Source organism: Strix aluco, chromosome 12 (assembly GCF_031877795.1).
Source record: "Strix aluco isolate bStrAlu1 chromosome 12, bStrAlu1.hap1, whole genome shotgun sequence".
Classification (NCBI taxonomy): Eukaryota; Metazoa; Chordata; class Aves; order Strigiformes; family Strigidae; genus Strix; species Strix aluco.
This window is the reverse complement of record NC_133942.1, coordinates 10,875,372-10,900,333: the sequence shown is the minus strand read 5'-3', so window position 1 is coordinate 10,900,333 and position 24,962 is coordinate 10,875,372. Positions and strand designations below refer to the sequence as shown.

General features: G+C 38.7%; 1 protein-coding gene across 1 annotated transcript in view; it reads right to left on the bottom strand.

Moving 5' to 3' along the window:
• Positions 1–4,620: 4,620 nt before the first annotated feature.
• Positions 4,621–24,962, bottom strand: part of THSD4 (thrombospondin type 1 domain containing 4) — a 308,530-nt gene continuing 288,188 nt past the window's right edge. Inside the window, exons 14-17 of the mRNA XM_074837605.1 lie at positions 19,128–19,301; positions 15,008–15,187; positions 12,061–12,205; positions 4,621–10,729 (exon numbers count right to left, since the gene is read on the bottom strand). Of these exons, the coding sequence (XP_074693706.1) occupies positions 10,587–10,729; positions 12,061–12,205; positions 15,008–15,187; positions 19,128–19,301 (642 nt within the window). The 3' untranslated portion in view covers positions 4,621–10,586. The remainder of the gene's footprint in view (positions 10,730–12,060; positions 12,206–15,007; positions 15,188–19,127; positions 19,302–24,962) is intronic.

The following is a 24,962-nucleotide window of genomic DNA, read 5'->3' as shown; positions in this document are numbered from 1 at the left end:
TTTAATATTAGAGTAAATTTATTTTTGGTTCCCAACGTACCCTGTTGGATTTTTCCTCTTTTGAAAGTCAGCCTGCCTTCTTCAAATATTCACTGTTCTTTCAATATCTCCCAACCAAAAATGAGTAACAGAGAACAAAAAATATAACAGTCTAGTGCAACAAAGGAAAGGTCAACAGAAATTATCTACAGTCCCCAAAGCTGTGACAGACATTTATGTGCATTTATTTCCTCTCCTCCACTCAGTAACTGCTTCAACTCTATACCAAAAATTTCTGCTTTGGATCTCAAGATTGCGATCAAATCTTCTGAGGCATTTCAACCGTAGAAGTCACCTGGTTGAAGACAACACAACTGACGTTCCAATCTTAACATTCTTCATAGTTCAGAGAAAGAAACTATGGAGCACTTCCCTTCAACTTTCTGAAGAGCATCAACAGTAACTAACACTCCAGACTCTCAGCTATTATGCTTTGAATCCACCCCGCTTCAGTAAGGATGCAACATTTGTCCCTGACCAGTTAAAAAGTCTCCAGAGCAAAAGGCAGCTGTTGGCACACATTCAGCAGTGGAAGCCACTGACTGGAAGCACTGATGACAGTTCCAAGTTTATCTACACTTACTGCTTAGCTGTTTTCACTTACTGTTGTACCATATCAGTCATTAATTTTTCAGAAATCCATGAATTTCTAAAAAAAATCAACAGATTTCTAGTAAAATATAACAATAATAAGGGACTGTAGTACAGCATTTTTCTCCCCTCCTTCATAAATTACATATGGAAAAACCACAGAGAGAAAAAGCTCTACTGAACAGTAATTTGTTCTTGATAAGGAGCATTAACATCATACAGACTTAATCTGGGCATACCTCCACATCACTGGTAAGGAAAAAATCCTTGCTTTTTAGAACCACTGGAGTTAAAGGGCCTGGTTTTCTTCTGGCAGTTGAAACAGACTTGAAGGTCTAATACAATTTTACCTAGGTCTTACTTTCCTTAGCAATCTAGCATATACATGATCTGAGTTAGTTAAATATAGAAGTGTTCTTGACTTTAAGAGAAGTATGTGGAAAAATAAGCTCTATTAGAGACACGTTCAGTGCTTAGGTCTGCAGGTGTTAACTCCCACAGAAGCCTGTACAAACTAGCCCCGATAAAAGTCTCTCACAGATTTTCACCCTAATGCAAGTTAGTGGGCGCAGAAGAATTTTCAAAACCAGCACACCAAGGATGCAATTTCCCTTCTCTTCTACCAGTAGCAAATCTAGCAGCAGATTCAAAAGGAGACATCTTCCTTCAACGTATTAGAATTATTCATTTGCATTCATCTAACTTACTGCTCAGGAAAAGAATGACTGCCGATACAGTGAAGGAGAATGCACCTTGGAAACTAGAAAACAACAGCTCAAAACAAAGAGAAGTAGCATTTCAGTATGGATGCAACTCCTAGAGCAGGTCAAATCTGAGACCTTTACATAAAAATTCTCATTTTGTGTCTTGACATAGAGAAAATCTAAGATCCACTTCAATCTTCTGAGCACTCATCTACTAAAAAAGATCTTTTTAACATGTAAGTGCAATAAATTGTATTTTTGCAATATGGTAACATGTAATAGTTGATGAACAGCAATTCAGTTAAATGAGAAATTTAAACAGCATAAACAAGGTACCTATGTGTTTTTAACAAGGCCTCTGAGAAGTTTAAAGTCAAAACTATTATTATTATTGTATATCTCATTATCTGTAACGAAAGCCTTGACTGCTAGCATATGGCCAAGTATAATAAGAAACATGTAATCAGTCAGTGAAACTAAAAAAAAAAAAAAGATACTAAAAAAAGCTGAAGGATTTCAGCACTTATTTAGCAGGCTGTTAAGTACATGTTTTAAGTACATCTTTTATATATTTATTGCCTACATTCTGGATGCTTTTTTCATCACTTACTCTTGTACTAGGTACACCACAAAAATAAGTGCAGTTCCCCACTCGCTGGATTACATTGTCTTTGCTGAGACGAGTATCTTGTGTGCAGAGTTCCCAGTTGGCTCACTTAGAATATTAAGGCATAAGTCATCAGGATTAATTAAGTACAATGATCTATCAGAGTACAAGACAGAGATGGTAGAGGGAGTCCAGTGAAGGGTCACAAAGCTGATTAAAGGACTGGAGCACCTCTCATACAAGGAGAGGTCAAGATTGCCAGGACTGTTCAATCTGGAGAATCTTATCAATGTGTATAAATACCTGATGGAAGGACTGAAGACGACGAAGCCAGGCTCTTCTCCGGGGTGCGCAGTGACAGGACAAGAGGCAATGGTCACAAACTGACCAACAAACAGGAAATTCCATCTGAAAAGTATGAAAATACCTTTGGATAATATTCAAAACCTGACTGGGCACAGCCTTGGACAACCTGCTGTAGCTGACCCTGCTCTGAGCCCAGCAGCTGAAGTAGATGGTCTCCAGAGCTGCCTTCCAACCTCAACTATTCTGTGAAGAGCTTCACACCTTTTTGTGGATAGGTGTGATACTACATTCTCTCTCTCTCTGTATATATAACCTCAAAGCACCCCCACCAAAACAAACCAAATCAAAGAAGGCATCTGATTCTTAACGCTCACATCAGCCTAGCTGTATTACAAAACAGGACATGAAAACAGCACTGACTTTTCTGTATTTGTTCCTCACTGGAACTGGCATCTGTGGAGAGCCAAAGTCAAGTTTTTGGGTTTTTTAAAGAGCAATTATTTGATTTTACCTCATCAATAAACTCTCCATAATGGTTTCCTTTGGTTCCCATTTCGTTTTAAGGCTATATGGCTAGCTATAGCTACATAAGACTGCTTGCATAAGAATAGTCTGAATTGACGAGGTTTAATATGCAAATAGGCTGTGGAGTCAGGCATAAAATATGAGTGTTTTGAACTCAACAATTAATCAGCACAGGGTTGCAGACAGTTTGTGTTACTTTGGCCCCAGCCTCTGTATTTACCTTTAGACAGGTCCACTCTGCACAAATCATGGGAAGCAGTAAACCCACCCTGTGGCCTGAAACAGGAGGCATCTGGCAAGACAAAACATTCTCGTGCTACTCAGGCTCGAAGGCTCTGACAAATCACCACACGTATCATGACTTCTGAACAAAGATGAGGAAAAAAAAGGGCTGCCTCTGCTACAGGACTCCTGATTTTACACTGAAATTTTATTTTAAACATGGGAGAAGCACAACTAACTTCTTATCATTTTATGTTTTAGTAATTCCAGTTCTAATTTTTTAAGAAAACCCAAACGTCCATTAAACACTTACAGACACCGATCTCGTCATCTGCAGAGCCCAGAGGGAACGCGCTGGTTTCCCGCCCGCGGCGCCCTGCCCCACAGCGCGGGAAGGAGGCCCAGGCCGCTCCCGCGCTCCCCCCGCACTGCGCACGGCAGCTCCCGCTCCACACCGCGGCGGCGAAACCACCTTCTGCCTGGCCGCGACCAGCACTCGCGAGCCGCGCACAGTGCGCGGGGCGCGTGCCCCGGCTGCGCGGGACGGGGCGGGACGGGACGGGGCGCGGCCGCCCCTGCCCCTGAGGCAGCGGGCGCGCGCCGCCGAGCCGCGGTTTGAGCGCGAAAGGCACGAGGCGGCAGCGCGTGCCTCGCCTCCGCCCCCGCGCAGGCGCAAAGCGTCCCCGGCCACAGCGGGTGTGCGTCCGCGGTCGAGACGCATCGGGTTATGAATTTTGGAATAAAATGCAAAACTCAAAATACCGGGAGCTTCCACTTTTCTTGAACTGTGCAGGATTTCTCATAGCAGCAAAGATGAAAGGTCAAGTAACATTATCTCCTTAAAAGGTTTAGATACTGTTTTTCTCCCATGGATTTCACCAATTTATAGTGATATTATAATGAAATTTGTAATTAGCTGCCTGTAGGGCTGGTCTGGTTATGCTAGAGTAGGGAAAAAAAGAAGTATGATCATCAGCTACAAAGAGAAATTCTACCTGGAGACTGCACCCAGGATACTTGTTTCACAGTGTTAAGACATCATTTTATGCTATGAACACACTTCAGCTTTATCCAAGCTTAGATTATTTTTCTGTTACATTGCTAATTTTTCACTGGTAAAGCATTAACTGAAAAATAGATGCAATTACAAACAAAGAATTGCAAGACTCCAAAAGCCGCAGTGCCAGCTCAACCAAGGCACAGCAGGCACTGCTGCTCCAGGGGCTTCATCTCCCACCTCCTGAAAACGCAAACACTCCCTTTGCTGAGTCCGCGTGGGGAAGCGCCAGAGCCTTATCCTGCAAACTGACAATCAAGAATATACGAGGAGCAAACCTGCATAGGAAGTTAGCAGGCCCCGACAGACCAGCAGGAAATGGCCGCTTTTCCCCTCTGCAATACGCATGATTATCTTCAGGGCAGTCTGTCGGGATGTTGCTATCACTTCTGTAAGGCTCTAACACAGGTTATGCAGCCTTTTGCAACATGATTATGTTTTGCCCGCTCCTAAATGTGAGTAAGGATTCCCTTGGTGCGTTTATACCCCTTGTTGATACTTGTACTTAATTCTTAAGAAACTCTGGAAGAACAAATCAACCAAACAGTAAATAAATCATGTCACGCAAATTCATCTTGAATAACTTTATTTTTCACAATAATAAAAAATAAATTAGTCATAAACAAAAATAGTTAACATTTTTTCATCAAAGAGAAAATGTATACAATATGAAAAGGATGCTGTACAGTTCTGGTTCAGGTGCATTGCCATGGATACATATTCCTGAACGAGTCAGAAAGCAATTTGCCTACACTCTCCCCCTTTAATTCACTCAAGGAACTGGCTAATCAGAAAGTTTAGAAAATTGTGTTATGGATTTACAGTATGACATATATATATAAATATATATGTAATACCTGTGCTATAAAATTCCCTAAAAAGCTGGGTTAGTATAATGAAAGAAATGGACAAAATTTGAATGATATATGTAAATAAATACATATTAGGTCCCTTTTAATAAAAAATCTGAAAATCTGCCTATTCTAAATATTTGAAATATTTTGGTGCAGTGGCTTGTTCCATAGACACAGCTCAGAATTACATATTTCCCATAGACATCTTGTATTTACAAATAACAACAAAATAAGTTATAATAAAGTATATCCTTCTGCCAAAATCAATTATGAGGGTCAAGTAGACAATTTTATACATATTTAAAAAGTTAGGGTTTCTTTTGTCTCTAGTCCTTCCTGATCCTCTATGCAGATCCTGAGTGACTACGATGGGACTTCACAAGCTCGTATGTACCCAACCCGTGCCAAGGCCACTGGTCTCAAGAGACACAAACACAGCATGGACAAAACAGTTGAGGGCAAGCAGCAATGACAGACTGTCTCTGGGAGGTCAATGATTACTCAAAATTAAGCTCCCCTCGTCTCCAGATATAGTGGTAGTTATCTATAACCCATTATAGTGAATGGGGATCTAGAAGACTGGGAAGTCACATTCTTAAGAACTTCTGGTTGCTAAAAGCTGAGAAGCAAAGAGCTGAGTTCAGGTCTTGTGTGAGTTCTCTTAAATGGAATTTTCTACCTTTCACCAGGTCTGAATTTCATCCACACTATCGAGATACTATAATGATGATAAGTTTGTTTTAAAATGTATTGAAAATGCTTACTGGATGATTTTTCATTTCTGATATAGAAATAATTATTTTACTCCATTTTCTAAACAAGAACTAATGTATGCCCCACAAACATATTCTGTAAGCTTAGGAATAAAGTTTACTTTCAGTGTTCAAAATGTCATGTTTTGTGTTCCAATTACAGATATACACATGAATTATCTGCCCAATACACAGACAGCTCTTAAGAAGTCAGAGACACTAAGTAAGTCTCCAGAAAAGCAGTTAGACACACATTTTTTCCTTTTTGAGTGCGAAGAGGGTAATTCTCTTTTTTTATGCACTATATATTAGATGTGAGAATGAAGGGCTACTCCATATTTCAGTAGCTGTGCAATCACAGGTTTGTTGCACAGGAATGAATTCAGTAGGTACTTTAATACCATGCATTCGAAACTAGCCGACATGGACATCCACACACACAAAAAATCACTCGACTGGCAGGAATATAGCTCTCAATAGCTGGGCTTATTTCTAACTCAGATTCTTATCAAACAAATGGCCAGTTCAGGATTTTCAGTAATTCTGGCAAAATTGAATATTGTCATCCAAAGGACAAAGGGATGGAGGTGAGACAAGAGGAAGAAGAGAACACTTGTGGGTGTAAAAGGGAGAAGCAAAGCCCTTGCAAGCATATTTTACTACTTACGGTGGTATTGATTATAAAGAGTGGAAGCAAAGTGTTTCCTTCAGGAAGGCATAACCTCCCCTTTACTAGCCATAAACTGTTTCCAGCACCTAGCTCCTTCCTCCCTCAGTGGTGACCACTGTTGCCTTCTAGGACTCGGACATAAGCAAAGTGAGTACCAAGGTCTTGGCAATACTGTTGCTTCATGTGGTCTTCTGTTCTACAAGTTTCATGTACTCACTTGAGTCAGGGCTATACTGATCACTTTTATCAAGTCTATGAACAAGCAACCTAAAATCTGTCTTTGCATTAACACGTCATTAACTTAATGTGCTCTGCAACACATTGGGTTTTTTTCTGTATTAAAGGACCAAACTGAACTGCAGCATATTGTCATAAAAGTGGGATCTAACCAATATTAAACACTGCTTTCTTCATACATGAAGTTCTCCATTTGCTGAAGTATTGAAAAAAAAAGAAAATCGATTATGCATGTAATGAGGAAGACGCCAGTTCCCTGTGCAGGGATACTGAGGTAGTCCTGCATCGAGTTGGTGGGCGTACACTACAGCTGGACTTCATGGCTCACAGGCTGGCAAGAACACTCGTGTCTCCTGCACTGCGCTCCCCTGCACTCGACTGCCTGCTAACAAGCTCCTTCCTAAATCGGAGCCCTGAGGACTGAAGGTCAGAGACACTAAAGCAAATACTAAGTCTCACTGCTGGCCAAGTCAGACACAGGGTCACTCCCACAGAAGCAACCCTTGTGCTTCCACCACATCTTCCTCAGCTAGCGAGAGGAAGGGAGAGCTCCATGAATTCAGTACTGCTAATAAGTGCTCGCAAACTTGGCATGCAGTTGCTATACACAAGCAATTCAACCTACATATGCTTGGATCTGACATTGCACAGGAGCTAGCAAACCCTGATAGACCCTTGATAACTTGATAAACAACTGCACCAGCAGCCCTCAATTCCAGAAGAAAAGTGCTTTGAGACACAGAGCTTGCTCTGGATGGAACCGATTTTGGCCAGCTGCCTATGTGCAAGGCATGAAAGCTGTATGCTGATTTTACCCCTATAAGCAATTAGACTGCTCAGACTCAATCAACGATCTACAGCAGTCCTCCTACACTTACTCTGGTCTTACTGGATTGTATAAGGTGAAAATCTTTAAGGCAAGGAAGCATTTTTTTCCCACCGTTCTGCACGATTTTGACTGATGTTAAAATATCAGAAAAAGAAATTAAAGCATTCAAACTCAGAAGCCTGCATCATTTCTTACTTATATTGGTTTTACACCTGCTCTAGGTCTACTGCATTCATTAAGGCCACCTCTGATTTACAGTGAAAGGAAAATCAGGCCCTCTGCAGGTATTATCCTAAATTGGTGCACTGCTGTATTAAAACAAACACTTGCTATAGTCACAGTTTCAAAAGTGCACTTGGTGTGACAGTGAAATCTTAGTGTAGCACTTACTTTGTGTAGATAACAGTACATCAAAGTGCTGAAAAGAAGGGTTCATTAGTTCATTTTGCAGGAACAACTATTTTGATTATGCTGACACGCGAGAAGAGATGATAAATGATTAAGTTCAGCAACATTCTGGCAGTTTCCTTATCATGAGATGTTTAATTAGATGAAACATTCTTTTCTGTTTTATCTAGTACATCTGAAAACTGGCCCTTTACTAAAAAAGTACAATTTGTATAACCATAACCCACTGCATTCAATTCACAAAGCTGTGTATCTTAGGTGTAATACAGGGTTATATTGCTATGTGTATGCATATATTCTTTGATATTTAGCTCCTATGAACTCTGTTTACTTTAGTGGCAGCTTAATGGAGCCTACAAGATGATCACCTTTGTAAAATAACCCAACGGCTATATATTTCAGAGCAAAATAACGTATTTTATAAAACACCAGGATCACCTATGTGCTGAGTCACTGTCTCACAGCCAAAAGCGTGCAACGCAGATTATTTTCTATGAACTGACTGCAAACCTGATTACCTCTCTGCATTTCATTTGTCTTGCAGTTTTCAGAAAGCCTTTTTATGGAACAGGTATTTCCCTCAAGCTGACACGATACACCTCCTTGGGACAAAAGAGACAACAGCAAAAATTATATACTGTATGTCAAGATTTGCTGCAATGAGATAATCCAGATGAAAACCTGTATTTACAAATACTGGATTCCAGAGTTGTTTATGCTGCACTTTCTCCATATCATTCTTTGGTCAAGAATCTAAGAAATATAATATGATCACAAATCTGTAAGTTATCTTCATGGATAAATCTTCATACAAGGGAGCAGGACTGTGAAAGATTCATGAACTCAAATGAAATGTTTTCTAATTAGCATTTCTGTTTCCAACAGCTTTATATCAATTAATTACAGTGAAAAGGCAGTATTACTGGTTTATAGTCACAAATAGTAACTACAAATTTTAGGGAAGACACTTCTTCATTTCACTTAGCCAAACAGTAGTAGTTCATCATGTCTGAAATATATTTTTCACAAGTGACTGAATCAAAAAAATTAAGGTTTGTCTCAAACCCACACAGCTTTTAGACTACAGGAGTTCCACCTTCCTGTGGCTTCCAGCACACAAACTGATGTGGCTAGTACTACACCCAGCAACTTTTGCCTCCCAGTGCCCCAGTCTCTCTTCTACACCCTCTTCACCAAAGCCATGAGAAGAAAAGAATACACAATGTGGCTCTTCATCAGTAGCAGGACACCTTAATCACATTTTTATCACATCATTGGGAGTGAGTTAACATAGATTATTAAAACTGGTTTTCAACTCAGACAACAGGCACCTTAGTAATAGATGCATAGTTGGGTATCACTAATTTACAAGCAGTATGCTGTAATAAACAGCTGAATAAGTAGAGGTGTTTATTTTTTCCCTCAGCCTTATTTACACATTTGAAAGTCCCATCAGGTAAAGGCTAGAGAATGTGCAGATAATGCAAAAACTTTCATCTGCACCGCGTAGCACATTCTATTTGCTTTTAGCAAGTCCCAAGGCTGCGCACAGTAATTGCAGAAATGAAAAATCACCACCTAAATTCAGCTCTAAGTTTGGAGCCATTCTTAAGTAGTAGAAAAGGAATGATATGAATAGATCTGCAGGATGAAACATTGACTAAAAAAAGACAAGTATGTTGTAATAGCTGATCAAAACCTGAAGAATGTCAATAGCAAAGACCTTTTTACAGGTACTCAGCTACTACACTCACACTGCTGCCTGATACCAAGAGTAACAGACTACTATAAAGCGCAGAGGCCTGCATCCTTTGGTGGTTGTTCCAGGAACTGGTGACATATCCAGAGTAAGTCTGGACAAAGTACTTTGGTATGGTAGTTGTTAAGCAATAGTGCAGAGACAAGGTATCAGTTCACTGAAATAACTGCCCTACAGGAAAGAGACCTTGCCAATGGAAACAATCACTTTTTTTAATACCAGCAAAGGCACCTTCCTGGTAAATCTGTCTCACTGACAGCTGCAGTTGTTAAAGACTTAAAGGGCTAGACACTAGTGGCACTCTGGTAGGTAATGTATTTTAAAATCCATACAAAATTAGAAAAGTGTAACTTCAAGAGTTTATGAATTAAATATAAAGGCACTTTTTGGCAGTCAAGTGTATATATATTTGCTGCCTGAGGACAGGAAGTTAGTTAAAATTATAACTGAGAGAGCTTAACAGTGACTCTAATTTATTATGAACGGACAGAAGTAATTAAAAATATATGTTAGAGTGCTAAGAAACTGATGATAAATGGGTCTTCAAGGGTCTGGTTCTTTGTGAAGTAATTTTTCTCATGTGCATGTTTCATTGATTTAGTCATCTAATTTAAAGCAGTCCAAAATACCAAGTAGAAGTAAGCACCCAGGAAAGAATGCAGCAGCTGCATCCATACTGGTCAAATATCTCCAGTAATTGCCTGTGATTGATTTAGTTCTCATTAATTTCACAATACTAAGGCTGCTATGTTCTTTAAATAATTATCTGATGAGCAGGTGCAAATAATAGTCTCATTAAAAATTAATGCTTTAAAAAGATCATGGTTTTACAAAACAAACATTTTAAAAAAGATAACTGCACAATAACTGTAACTGAAAGGGTGCAAGATTTAACCATAGTCTTGATGTACTCAGCAATATAAAAAACCATCTCTAAGAAGCTAAAACCTGCTGTAGTCAAAACAGTAACACTGTTCAAGCTCCATCCGAAGACTGACATTGCCGCTTTGTGTAGAAGAGTATTTGTTATCTACGTCCTAGAAACCCTGATTGTCTGTTTGCCACACGTGTACAAGATGCACAACAGGCTGTTTTGTAATAGGTGTAGACACAGAGCCGGGCCTGAACCACCACATTGCAATTGTAGTATTTATCTTTGCAGTTCTCATCTGTGGAGAAAAAGGAAGAGAGAAGAAACTGAAGAAAACAGTATTAGAGCAACAAATAACCAACCCCCTTTCTTTTTACCATGTAAAATCCCTTGGACCTGTATTTAAATGTTCATTGTCAGGTTAAAATAGGCTACCTATGCAAATACGTTAGATTACTCAAGATTTTCTACATTTAATATACATAAAACCGTGGAAGAAATGTACCTATCCTCATTTATACTGTGGTTTTTCTTCTATTTCTTCTATCTTCTTTTCATCTATACTGTGGGGTTTTGTTGATGGTTTTTTTAAACACAAAATTTGTGCATGCAGATGGCACCAGAACCTGCAAATGCTATTTTCAAGTACTGATGAATCTAAACACTGGAAAATAGTAAACCATCTCCCTCCTTACAAATATTACAAATTATTTAAAATAACTAGATTAAAAAAGACAAAAGTTAGTGTTCTTATCATTCTCCATTTTTCTAAGCTGTTAGGATATGGTCTGTTCACATTCTGAAGTTTTCCTTTACAACCTACAGGGTTAGAAATACTTTTAAGTGACAGCTAAGATTTTCATATGATCATGTATGTGATCACAGAACCTGAAGTGTTAAGAAAATGACTGAATGACAAAACACTAATAGCAGATATAAAAATGAGCAATTCTGTACAAACCTGTTTAAAATAACACCACGAATACAATAAAATTTTTTTAATAATATTGGTGTACTGGGTTTTTTATAAAATTATCTTAAATTATGTTGAAGAATAATTCTCAACTGAAAATTGTAGAATATAAGTTAAAATTGTTTCTAAACACGTCCATCTTCCTTTCCGTAGGCATCCTCATTACTATTAAAAGCAAATCTGTATGAGATGAATGACTGTCAAATTATGTATATGTGTATATTTACTATATATAAAATTGCTTAATTGCCCTTAATGTCTTAGTTTGATGTTATTGGTTCTTATAGAGCCTGTTACCAAATACAGTATATCACACACGATCTTTTTTTGTTTTAAACACTGTGCCAAGAGAAAAACTTTGAGAATGCAAGGAAGCTGCATAAAAACACCCTCTATGTACGATTTTCACAGAAGCAGATTTCACACATTCTCAGCAACTTTAAAATAAGCCAGTTTCTTACCTGTTACAAGGAAAACGTTTTTAATCAGAAACAAAAACCTCTTTTTATGTCATAAAAAAGAACTGTATTTTGTGTAAAAATAAAACTCTGAACTTGATAAAGAAAATATACCCTACAACCTCTGCAAGATTATTAAATATTTTCCCCACTAGATGGAGTTCTATAGTTAAAACAGAAGCTTCCTCTCTTCCTTACCTATTTCAGGGATACAATCTTGTGTGTTACATGGTTCTTTTTCTTCAGGTTTAAGCTGTGGATCACACTGAGTACTGGCTATCATGTCATCTGATAGACATCGTACCTCTCGAACCCGAAATCCTCCTTCACAGGATTTGGAACACTGAAAACACAAAAGCTGAAGTTCATGAAGACCATATGAGATGTGCAGATACAGAGAGAAAAAAGGGGAACCTTGAAGCCAGGCCCAGGTGTCACTGTAGCCTTTTATCAACTTCACCACTTCTGTTGTTTTTTGTTTTCTAAGTATAAAGTCCTTAACAAACAGGTGCAATTTTGTTAAAGGTTCAAAACCATTTCTGACCATAGGGCCAACAACTAGACAAGTAACCATGGTAGACACTGTGCAACTGAAAGCACACTAGAATATTTCCCTTTCTGAATTTATTAGTTAGCTTCTTGCTTCTCTAATTAGTCTTGTTCTTCTCTGCTTATTTATACATATCTCCCAAATCTACTCTTTCCACAGTGTTCACATTTCTTACTTCAAGAACTTCCTGCACTGAACTTTTACTACTTGACAGCACTGTCATTTTGCCTCCGTTTATATACAATCAGGAATAATTTTAATTGCTTTTTTTTCTGTCACTCAATTATTTTTCACTTCTTGCAGCACAACCATTTTACTAAGCATTATAGGCTTCTTTGAATTTCTAAAGAAAATATTTTTGTGCTCCTTCAAAGTCTGTTATGAAGCCAGACACTTTTGTAATTGCTTGTCATGGTATTTTTAAAGCCAATTATTACACATTTCTGCCCATACTGAAGCAAATCCCCTGTTGACTTCAAGAATTTTGCCTGAGTGAGGTCTTTGAGATCTGGCTCACTGTCCAGTTTGTCCTAAAGTTTGCTCACAAACTTAATTAAACCTGGGTCATTTATTATGATTAAAACCTTAATAGCCCCAAACTAGTAAGAATGTTTTCTTTCTGACTTTTTGGCATAATTATTTCTTAACATTGCAAAAACAACTTATCACTGTCATAAAATCAGGTATTGTAGCAAACTAACCAAAATATTTTCAATAATGTGTTCTTAAATTGCTCTTTCATCTGTAAGTACAACCTTTCCCCACTTTAGAAAAGACAAAACCCTTTGGCAAGAGTAATAGAACACTTGCAGTTTTTTATATAATTACTCGTTATATGCCTGTATAGAATATTGTAATTATCCCACATCCAGCAGTAAGAACCTCAGTGCAGGTTTGTAGAGATCTTAAGCACTTAAAATGGAAGCAAGACAGAATTTAGATGTTACATACAATACGCTATACACAAAACCCAGCATTCTGCATTAGCCAGCCATTTAATCTCCATGGCTGAGAGGCCACGCCATTTATTTGAGTTCATATAAAAAGTCTGCTGAACATATGAACTGGACAGTTTCAAAACCTAGTACAGGGGCTTTGAACCAGCTATTCTGCTCACAGACAACCCCATAATCCTTTCTCTTCAAGTCTAACAGTAAGAAATACCATGTACTCTGTTGATATCAGTAACAATATCAGAAGGAGATATCAGAAAAACACTTAGAATATGATATTGTAAAACCTCAGCTAGCATATGTATTTGTTCCTACAGTGAAGATGGTCACAAGGGCTTAGACCTTTAAGGATTTTAGACACCACTTCTTAGGAACAGTAACTAGTGATCTCTAAATACCTATCAGATTCTGAGTTTTAGCACCTTGTTTCTTCTGTACCTGCCAAAGAGTGCGTATTTTTTTACCTTAAGAAGGAATCTATCTGCTGCATTCTGTGGATGCAGATGGCTGTATCTTTCATGGCTACACACCTGCAGGTTCACATTTGAAAATGGGTTTGCTAAGGGGAAGTTATTTAATCTAAACTAACAGCTTAATAAAGAATCCAAAGAACTTCCAGAAACATCAAAGAACATGCTTCAGTCTACATGGTTTTATTATGAGCCTAACTTGGATGTTGTTTTCAAATAAATATCTAAATCTGCAATTAAGGAAGAAAAATCAGGATTCCCTTCAGCTGATTTATTTTATTAAAACCATTTTACCTCTTTTCTGCTTTCTAGTGCTGCCAGTAGGCCAGTCAAATAATTGAGCATTTAGTACAAAGGAAAACCAAAATAATTTCTCTGTCTCAGGTCATGTGGATGAGCTATTTCCAAAGGTTGCTGACTAAGGGAATTCCAACTGAAGGCATCAATCTGAAGCTGTCATTCAGAATGTGATTTAAGGCTCAAGGAAGGGTGTAAATTACTGGATTAGATATGACGTCATCTACGTAGTTTTCATACCCCTTTTCATTCTAAGACAACAATGGACTTTCTGATTTCATTTAGGAGAAAAATGTTGATTTTCTGTAAAAATCCAGTAAGCTTTGTCACGTATAGGAAATTATGGAAAGATAGATTAAACTAAAGCATTTTGTGGCACTGGTGAATGTAGCTGGTCCATTTCCAGGGGAAACTGAAGGTATGTGAAGCAGTACAGTAAGTTTTCTCTCAGTAATGTAGTATTACAGGGAAGAATTTACAGTAAAATATTATGATAAAAACTTTAAAAACTGAGTACATCCCTCATTCTTTATTAAATGCTCCTTAATGAAACTAGAGGTCTGAAAAGAACTTCTCAGAGCACTACATAGTCTCAATGAAGTGGTGAACCAACTTTATGAAACAGGAAGATTCTTGGAAGAAGAGAGCAATGATGAAAAGACAACTATGCAGTGTCTCCTTCTGGTCAAGATACTTCCTAACCTTCCTAAACTCCAGTGGGTACTAAAGAGTATGCTTTCTTTTCAGTATCATTCCTGTGCAAGATTAAATCAATTTCATGATCAATGGTTTTATCCAAATGGTGTTCCCTTTCAATATACATAGAAAAAGATGTATCAAACAAAACTAGATACAGAAAAGCATGATAGACTTACTGTGCTCCATTCTGTATGAAACCACTTAGATCCACAGGGTTTGAGGTAGCACGATTGCTGGCTGGGAGGTTTTTCCAAATATGAACATTCATAGGGGTTCAAAACATCAAAATTACCTTCAGTTTTCCTAACACAAATGACTTCTCTCTGTTGAGTTCCACTGCCACATTCAGTAGAGCACTGTATCAGAGAACAAACAAAAAAAAAACAGTGGTGGAATTTGTTATTCTACTAATGTCCTCCAGCTTGTTTCCAAAGTAACATGTTTCTCCACGCTATTTGTTTCCAAAATAAAATAACACACACACAAATACTTGCATTTTAAATTAATATTCAAACAGGAAAATTTGTAAAGTTTTGCTTATTCCCTGTTCTTGCACACATACCTAGACACTAACATCCAAAACCCATTTCCTTACTTTTACATGTTCTTTCCTCAGTAAAATGAACATAACTGCATCTTTCTTTCCATCACTGGCATATGTATGACTTGAAGAGAAAGGAAAGGGTAAAGTATTCCTTAAGTTCCTGCGGTAGGGTTTTTCTCTCTCAGAACCAGAACAGTAGCCTAGATAAACCTTGGGTTATTGTTATTATCATTATTTGTGTGTAGTACTAACACAGTAGCCAGCAGTCCCACTTAGGAACCAGGACAAGAAAATGCTGAAGGATATAGTAATGACTTAATTCAAGTGACTACTGACTGTGTCAGGTATTACATATTTAATTTTTAATCTTAAAAGTGGTTACAGTGGTTAAAACTGTACCACTTGTGCATTTTTATTCCACATGGTACCACAGACTCAAAACATATTTCTAATTATTTTTATGAAGAAGACATATGACTGTAAGCGTGCTTTTGGAGAAATCAAAAAGTGTAGTTCTACCTGCAGCTAGAAAAAGGAACTGGTATTTATTTTTCTAATAAAAAGAGAAGCTGTCATGGTTTAACCCCAGCCAGCAACTAAGCACCATGCAGCTGCTCGCTCGCTCCTCCCCCACACCCTGGTGGGATAGCAGGAGAATCAAAACCAAGTAAAAAACTCTTGAGTTGAGATAAGAAGAGTTTAATAATGAAAATATAATAATAACAGTAATGAAAAGGAAGAAAACAAAAAGAATCAAATAAACCCCAAGAACGACAAGTGATGCATGTGTCCCCTCCCAACTTCTTGTGTCCCTCCAGCCTTCTTACTGGCAGGCCATGAGAAGCTGAAAAAGCCTTTACTTGGTATAAACACTACTTAGCAACAACTAAAACCATCTGAGCGTTATCAACATTATTCTCATGCTAAATCCAAACCAAAACACTATACCAGCTAGTAAGAAGAAAATTAACTGTACCCCAGCCAAAACCAGGACAGAAGCATAACTTACTTTCCCCATAAACAGTGTTACTGCTCCTTGCTGAAGCAGGACTGTATGCACTGCACTGAACCTTTGAGGTTTATAAGGTTGGAGCACAGTTTTGCAGCTTTACAAATCCCCACATTGTGTGTGGTTTTTAGAAAATGCCTTGATCTGCCAGGGTGTTCTTTTCATGTTTGCAAGTATCTATGTGATGCAGTGTTGGTTCCAGTTCTGAAAAGCAAATTTGAGTCACATGGACTCTTACTGCCCATTTAAAGGTTAAATACACACACAATACTGTTACTGGCATGTGTAAAAAGGTTTTTAGAAGCTGATTCCAACAACATATCGGTTTTTACGTTGTGTTAAAGGACTATGATTTTCAAAGTCTTTTTCTAGCCTAAACCAATCATATGTTATTAAAAGTAAGGATTTTGTTTATATTTTGGGTGGAATTTACGATCCCTTTATCAGATACTGACAAAAACCTTAAGCTGAATGAAGAACCTTGAAATGAATGCACCCAGATAAATTCTACAGGAAATAACGTAACTGCACTTTCTTTAACACTGAACATCTCTGTCACTGCTCTCTTTTAATGGTTCCTCCAAAAGACAGTATCTTTAACATTCAGCCTTAGCTCTAGCAGAGCCTAATACAGTCATCCACCAACTCTCCCTCCTGCTCTAGTCTATCGACTCCCTGCTTTCATTCTGGAAGTCAGGATTTGGCTGGTTGTAGATATTGTCAGACGCTTCTTTCAGACAACATACAGGAAAGACTTTGTACCATTGGTATGCATCAAACAATTCAATCTCATGCAAAGGAAGAAGGTGAATTAGCTTAAAAGAACAGGAAATTGTAAAGGATGGAAACTTGTTTATTCAGGACAGAATAGGGAGAGTTAGGGTGATCTTATTGAACGCTTTTCTCTGTGGTAGCAAGAATGGATATAAAGTTCCTATTCACCTGCATGGTGTTATGTAAGTAACAAGGCACCTCTCCTCGCTGGCTCCTCTATCACTTGGAGAAGGAAGTTATCATCAACACATTCCAGGAATCTCCTGGATTGCTTACGCCCTGCAGTGTTGTCCCTCCAACAGATACCAGGGTGGTTGAAGTGCCCCACGAGGACCAGGGCTTGTGAACCTGAGGCTGCACCTGTCTGTCTATAGAGGGCCTTGTCTGCTCAGTCTTCCTGGTCGGGTGGCCTGCAGCAGACTCCCGCTATAACGTCTCCTGTCCCTGCCTTCCCTTTAATCCTGACCCATAAGCTCTCGGTCAGCTCCTCACCCATGCCCAGGGAGGGCTCCAGGCACTCCAGCTGGTCATTGACATAGAAGGCGACCCCCCCCCCACCTCATCTCCCCTGCCTGTCTTTCCTAAAGAGCCTGTACCCTTCCATTCCAGCACTCCAGTCTCAGGAGCCATCCCACCACATCTCCGTGATGCCAGTAAGATCGTAGCCCCACAGGCATGCACACGTCTCTAACTCCTCTTGTTTATTCCCTGTCCTACGTGCATTTGCACAGAGGCATTTAAGCTGGGTCTCCAAAGAAGCTGACTTACTGGCTCGAGTGGCTGGAATTCCTCTGTGCTGCTCTTCACGTGCTCTCCTGCTGACCTGTGACCCCTGTCCAGGCTCTGGGCATCTATTGCTGGCGCTGGCATCAAGCTGGTAGGAGTGGGATGGATTGAGGTTCCCCTCCCTCGGCAACTTTAGTGTAAAGCCCTCTCCACCAGCTTGGCAAGCCTGTGACCGAAGATACTCTTCCGCTTCTCTGACAGACGGAGCCCATCAGCCCCCAGTAGGCCAAGTTTCACAAAGTGAGTCCCATGGTCTAAGTAGCCAAACCCCTGGCTGTGGCACCAGTCCTGTAACCAACTGTTGATTCGCCAGACGCAACCAGTCCTTTCAAACCCCTTCCCTTTGACTGCATTAGCATAGTAGTAGCCCTGTAATCTCCATCTCAGCCATACCGGTTTAATTTCCAACTCCTTATCACCTGGAAGGATCTTGGAATCTGAAATGCAGGGAGTTAACAACACAGCCAAGAGACTTTTCCCTACCAACTCGATGAAGTGCGGGTACCAGCAATCTGAAAGGCTCTCTAGACTATATGAGAGCCTACACAAAGGAACATAAAGGTCTGGACATCAGCTGACAGCTTCTGAAATGCCTTTGTTCCTGACAGCAAAAATGTTTATTTAGAATGAGAAGGACTATTGAGATGTGGATCAAGGGAAGAATTTACCTGAGGAAAGAGCATCAGGATACAGACCACTAACCAAATTTTGTTCTTTTTATGAATTTCAGCACAACAATACTGAAGCTAACTTTTGGGTTTAGCCATTGTGTTTTGTCTTATTTATCTTTTGGAAATTCCCACCCCCCCACCCCCTCCAGGTATGCATGATCACAAAGGCTCTACTTTAAAACGTGCAAATCTGTTGCTTTAGCTTTCACCTGAATATGCTAAACACTTTTCTGTTATCTTTCATTTTACAAATATACTGGGTCAGTAGATGAGAAATAAAAATGAAGGTACAGAGAAAGAGAAGAACAAAATCTTATTTTCATCAAAGTAAAAAAAAAGCAGATGCTGAAAAGTATTGAACATCAACTCAGCAAAATACAGAAAAAAAATATCCAAATATTCCACAGAGATGTAGAAATACCTTATGGCTCACATCTTCATTGCTCAAAAAAACATTTTTTAAATTAAAATACCATCAGAAAACAAATACATATGTTAGATATAGAGCTTACCTGTGTCCAGGCCCCAGCAAACCACTCCACTTTACCAGCACAGGGTCCATTATTACAGGGAGTTGTTTCAGAGGGTCTGTTGTTGCCACAGCCTTCCAGGGGCAAACTGCTGACGTGGTTCGTCATACAAACCACTGAACGCGTACGGACTCCGTCACCACATTCTGCAGAACACTGGGCAGCAAAAGACAGAACATGTTCACTAGTCTGTCCTCCAGACCACGCAATGAAATGAGAAGCAACAATCATGAAAAGTAAATGAATTTATGTAAAGTCAATTATTTTCACTTGCAATTCAGCTGTAGCAAATTATCTTACAGTTTCATACTTTTGAATACACTGCAAGTAGTTCCTGTCCTTTGCAGTCACAAATGAAAGAAGTCAAAGGATTAGGGAAGAAATAAATCTATTTTTTATAGCTTTTTATTAGCTTTCTTACTTTTCCTTCCTTCTTCCTGTCTGTAAATTCTTTCAGTTTTCATTTCATTCATCCTTTTGCATACCAATTAATAATCTGAGGAGGCATAATTTCAATAAGCAGCTTTTCAGACAGCAGTCATATTTCAGCCTTTGAATCATTCTATGAGTTTCTCCTCTGATGATTCAAACTGTCAGCCAGGTGAACTTTTACACTGGTTAAAAGGACAAGGCTAGGAAGACTCTGAGGGCTGTAGCATTGGTAGTAAAATGACTGCATAGCACATCCTGGAACTTTTCCATATAACGAGTTGACAGAGTATGAGAGCACAATAAAGTAGAAAAATATAACATTTTTTGACAGGTGGTTTAAAAAGATTCAGGTAAATCCTCGGCAAATAACTGTAACTATCACTAATTATTGCCCAACCTGTTTCAATTGTAAATTGCTAATTAGTTTTAGCAGAAGAGATGGCTGTAGAAGTTTATGTAAATTCAATGTTGCTTTCTAATGATATGACTTCCCAGTAACTAACATTCACCTTTCTCAACTTTTCACTGCTAAATTCTGAAAGCTCTTAACAAATAGCGATACGCAGATTCTTATGTCACATATTTGGAGACAGTATGCATGTCATCCATAAATCACGCGGGATAAATTCCATTTATGCCCTTACAGTTTGGTCATTCATCTACTTCAGTGGGAAAGTCTCCAATATTCCACTGTTCTGGGCAGCATCAAACTATTGACATCTAAAAACCAGAAACATGCTAAGGAAATAATCAGTTCTTGTGTTAGACTTTTTTTGTTGCTTAATTCTTTGTTAATTTTCCCCTTCTTTCTTTTTCTTTTAAAATGCATTTGGCATTTCATTCTAGACCATTAAAATAAAGAAAAAACCACATGCAGCTTGCTGAAAGATAGGTATATAATTGAATTTAAACAATTACATTACACATGCAAAGAAAACCATAAATAACTATGGAGTATATAGGAGAAAAAGATGCATTTGATTGACATGTCAGATTTTCTTTTTAATATACAATGTAATTAGTTAGCACAAACTGTGTATTACTTCCACAATGAACAGTACATTCCTTGTGAACGAATGTAACTCTGTATCAGAACATTTTTTTAGATTTTATTGAATAAAACTAAGAATGATTCTAAGAACTGTTAATGAGACAGAGTTGACCACTAGCTTGATTTTGCTCCCATCAGTAATAGTGTAAGGGATCACATCCAGTAGTTCAACTACAGAACAGCAGATGCCACGATAGCACCACTATAAATAACAGGATTAACCAAATACAGTCATTCATTCTCAAGAGAGAGACCAATGACTGAATGTACAGTTGGTTGCAAACTACTCTTTACTCACTCGCACTGAAGAATACTGGTTATTTGTGTGAAACGTAGTCATGCTATGCTTAGTCCACAGACACAGTATAGAAAAACATTTTTCCTATCAGCAAGTTGGTTTCTTTCACAAGATGTTCAAACAGAAGGGCAAAGCTTTACTGAAATGGAATCCCTAGAAAACTAAAAAAGTTTCAACTTTTTACAAGTCCTTTTTTTAACAAACAAAATACAATTTTGGAATAGCTAGCAATTCATAATTTAGAGATGCTTATGTACTCCACAGGAAGAGGAAAAAATTGCTCATAGTTTGGAATGGTTTCTTCCTCCATCTGCAAGACTGAATAATTAAGCTTCTCTTAAATGATGCCTGTAAGTAACATAATGAACCTTTTTTTGTTGGTGCACAACAAAATTTTCCACTTTCACACAGAGATGTAAAATACACTTACCTCCTCAGCAAACAAGATTTGATGGCTAAGGTCTTTTCAAAGTAAACTGGCAAAATCTTGAAAATACAATAATGATGTAAATTGTGCTAGTAGTGAACGTTTTCCTGTTTATGTAAACTAAAACTAAACTGAACCCATTTCAAACAGTCCACTCCTAGGTAAACTGACTGTTTAACTGAGCCCCATAAATTGGTTACCTTTCAAACCCACTGTACAGAAATAAATTTTGTGGCTGTTCATATTTTATCCTCGGCAAGTATGTTCAATTACATTATGCATAGAGAGCTATGCACGTACTCTGCAAATACTTTTCTTATTCCTAACTAATTTTCATTTGACAATCTAATTTGCTTTTCTGCCTTGCAAACCAGAGCTGGGAACAAGTTTAGTCTATAAAGTCATCCAAAAAATCTCCATAGTCTTATGTTTTAAATGATTATGCATGAACTAGGCTTACATATCAAATAACAAAGGAAATACCAAATGGGAAGGTATAGGGTTGTCCCACCCTCTGCTGCAAGATTTTACTACAGATTAACTACTCTCAAAGGATTTACAAAGCAAACTTAAACCTGAATGTTTCTGCGTTAAGTATTTGGTTTTTCATGTTTTCTTCTTCCTTTCAGTAAAAATCTTCCATGTGAAAGCCATGACTTCCAAAACCCAAGGCAGGGAGTAGGGAGTGTTTGGATAATGAATCCTCTCCCTTTGGTTTTCACAACTGACACACCCACTACTTTCAGTTTTGTGCCATTGATTTGTTGTATTAATACACAGTAACTGCCATAACCGAATATTGTGTGACATGAGGAACTTTCACAAGCTGCAACTTCTCTGTTCTGGTCCTATTATTAAAAATATATTGTTTCACTGTCTTGTTTTAATTGGCAGAAATTCCTCAGAAACCTTAGTCTGTGGAACACCCTCCCTAGTTTTAAGGAGTCTGCCATTTCTCCTCTTCCTGAGGTCCTTCCGTCATGAGTTCAGTTTCAGAAGCTTTCCATTCCCATTAAAAACTAAAAATAAAAAACCACCCCTAATCCAGTGGTCTGATAGTTGTCAGAAAACAACTGTAACCATAGTCCAGGAAAATAAGGCTAGTTCCTGCAAAACTACAAGTGGAGGCCTGAATTTTTGTCACAGCCACAGGACGTGGTAGAGCAAAAAGCCCTTTAACATTGCCAGTTCCCTTTCACTAATGTGCCAGCCCTCCTCATTACCCTCAACTGGGGCAACAGACCACAAGAAAGAGGCAGCAGGAGATCTACCAAAACTCAAGGGTCCTTTCACTCTGGTCTCAGCATCATTGCTAGCCTTAATTAAATTTTCAAATAACAACCAATTGAGTTCCAGTAAAATGTCCCCATTTGTGCGGGATTTCTGTCTACCACATGTTAACTGTCAACATCTCAATTATTCCCCACAAGATAGCAAAGTTTTTCATGAATCATCCTCCTGATGTTACACTACTGAAAAAAATAGAAATGAAGATATATGTTTGAAATACGTTTATAAAACTCCTTAGCATTATTTGACCTACTCTGAAAAAATCCCTTCCAGAAGGGATTTTAGAAGGATTATGTAACCTTTGTTTTCCCAATAATAAACTAAGAATTGTATTTCAGAAGCTCACTTCTGTTTCAGTTCCAAGACTGGGGGCAGATTTTCAAAGGACATAAAACTGTTGAGAGAAGCCTTGACTTCTTAAAAAAAAAAAAAAAAAAGTTAAAAAAAAAGGAGGGTGGTAGTTACAAATATCCTTATGTATTGCCAAAATACTTTCTGATATCTGGATTTAAATGACTTCCCTTCAGAGTGCATCTATACAGTAGGTGCTGTGTCAGAACTCAAACGATCACACCATCCCTGTATTTAGTCTAGCAGATCCATGGTATCCTTCCAAGGTAACAAAGTTTTGAAATATGGTCTTAGAATTTTTGGACACTTCAGCTGGATCATGACTGCTTCTACATACACACTGTTACTTTCTTTATATGTAGTTGATAATACTCTTGGTACATATTACTAATGCTCTCTGAAATGAATAATGATAGGGAACAGACTTCTTCACTACTCCGGCTCATACAGTAAATATCACTTGCCTTGAGAGCTGTAAGGACTTCTCAGGGCCCGACTGCACCACTATGCCTTACTGGCCCTGACTTACTCACCTGGGGCCTCCACCCACACCCCTGCCCATGGCCCAGGGTCTGCACTTAACCTCAGCCCTGGTCCATCGGTCCCTGCCTGAGCTCTATCAGAGATGTGCCTGTCCCCAACCACAGCCTGGGTACGGGTCTCAGTGATCCCTCACCCTTGGACTCACTTCCCAGCTTGACCTTGACCCTGCCTCATTCCCATGGAGCTGCCCTGGGATCACTGGGCTGGGTCTGACCCTGGTTACTGTCACTGGACCTGAGCTGTGGATTTGTTTCTCAGCTTGATCTTGGATCTGCCTCATCACCATGATCTTGCCTGCTAATCTGGACTCTCATTTGCCCCTGTCTGCCACCTATAAGCCTGCCCTGCTGACCTAACTGGGATACTGTGGGCCCTAGCTAGCAAGGCTCCTCCCTGCCATGAAGGATTTTATATGCTGATTTTCATCTAAAGCAGATGAACTGTGGCAAAGAGAGATCAGCTCTAGAGAAGAAAACAGAAATCTCTGTAGGTCTTGGCCACCCTTCTATCAATGTCTTCTTCAAAACTCCCCTGGCTCTGTTTCATTGCAAATTATGAAGTGAGTTACATATTTCTACACGAAGAATGCAAAACTTCTATTTCCATATGATTCCCACATGAAATCAATGGAAAGGGGTATTTTATCTTCTTTTCATTTTGTACTGAAAACAAATACACAGTGATAATCAAAAATAACAAAATGCCTGCACAAGCTGCAAGGTGGTCTCTTTTCCTTTGTTTTTTTTCAGGATCCAGGAGACCTATCCCGATTTAAATAAAAAACAGTGGAAGAAGAGTGTGAACTACAATATTCATTGATAGTTCCACATCTGACTGGTCAACAAACCCACCTGTACCTGTTAGGTAATGCTTTAGGATTGTGAGGAATAAAGCATTGATTTTTACGAAGCTTACTGCAGTTCTCTAATGTAAGATATTACAGAAGCATTGCTGTTACTCCTTTTAATGAAGAGTGAAATCCAGAGCATGTGTTTGATCTGTTTTGATTTTGTTCCCTGATGTGCAGCATTTTTTCCTTCTTCCCAAGATTTTATTTTGGCCTCAGAATCTCATTAGCATCTAAGAATTGTTTGTATTTTGGCTTCTTTTCTAAGTATGCTCTAAACATAAAATGAGAAACAAATGAACAGAGGAGATGGCAATGAGGAATAAACAAAAACACAAGAAGGGAATGCTCCAGTTAGTTGGAAGGAAACACTGGTGAGTCTCCCGTTGCTGTAAATCAGGAGAATGCAGTTTCCCGCTTCTGACCCATAGGAGAAGTAAACTTTCCAGCAATTAGAGCTGTCAAAGAATCAGTCATGTGAAATGTTTGTAAGAATCTCATCTGCTCCCATCAATCCAATTTTGTTGCTAAGTTCAGTAAGGTTCACCAGCTTTACTCTACTGATTAATGGATGCAGT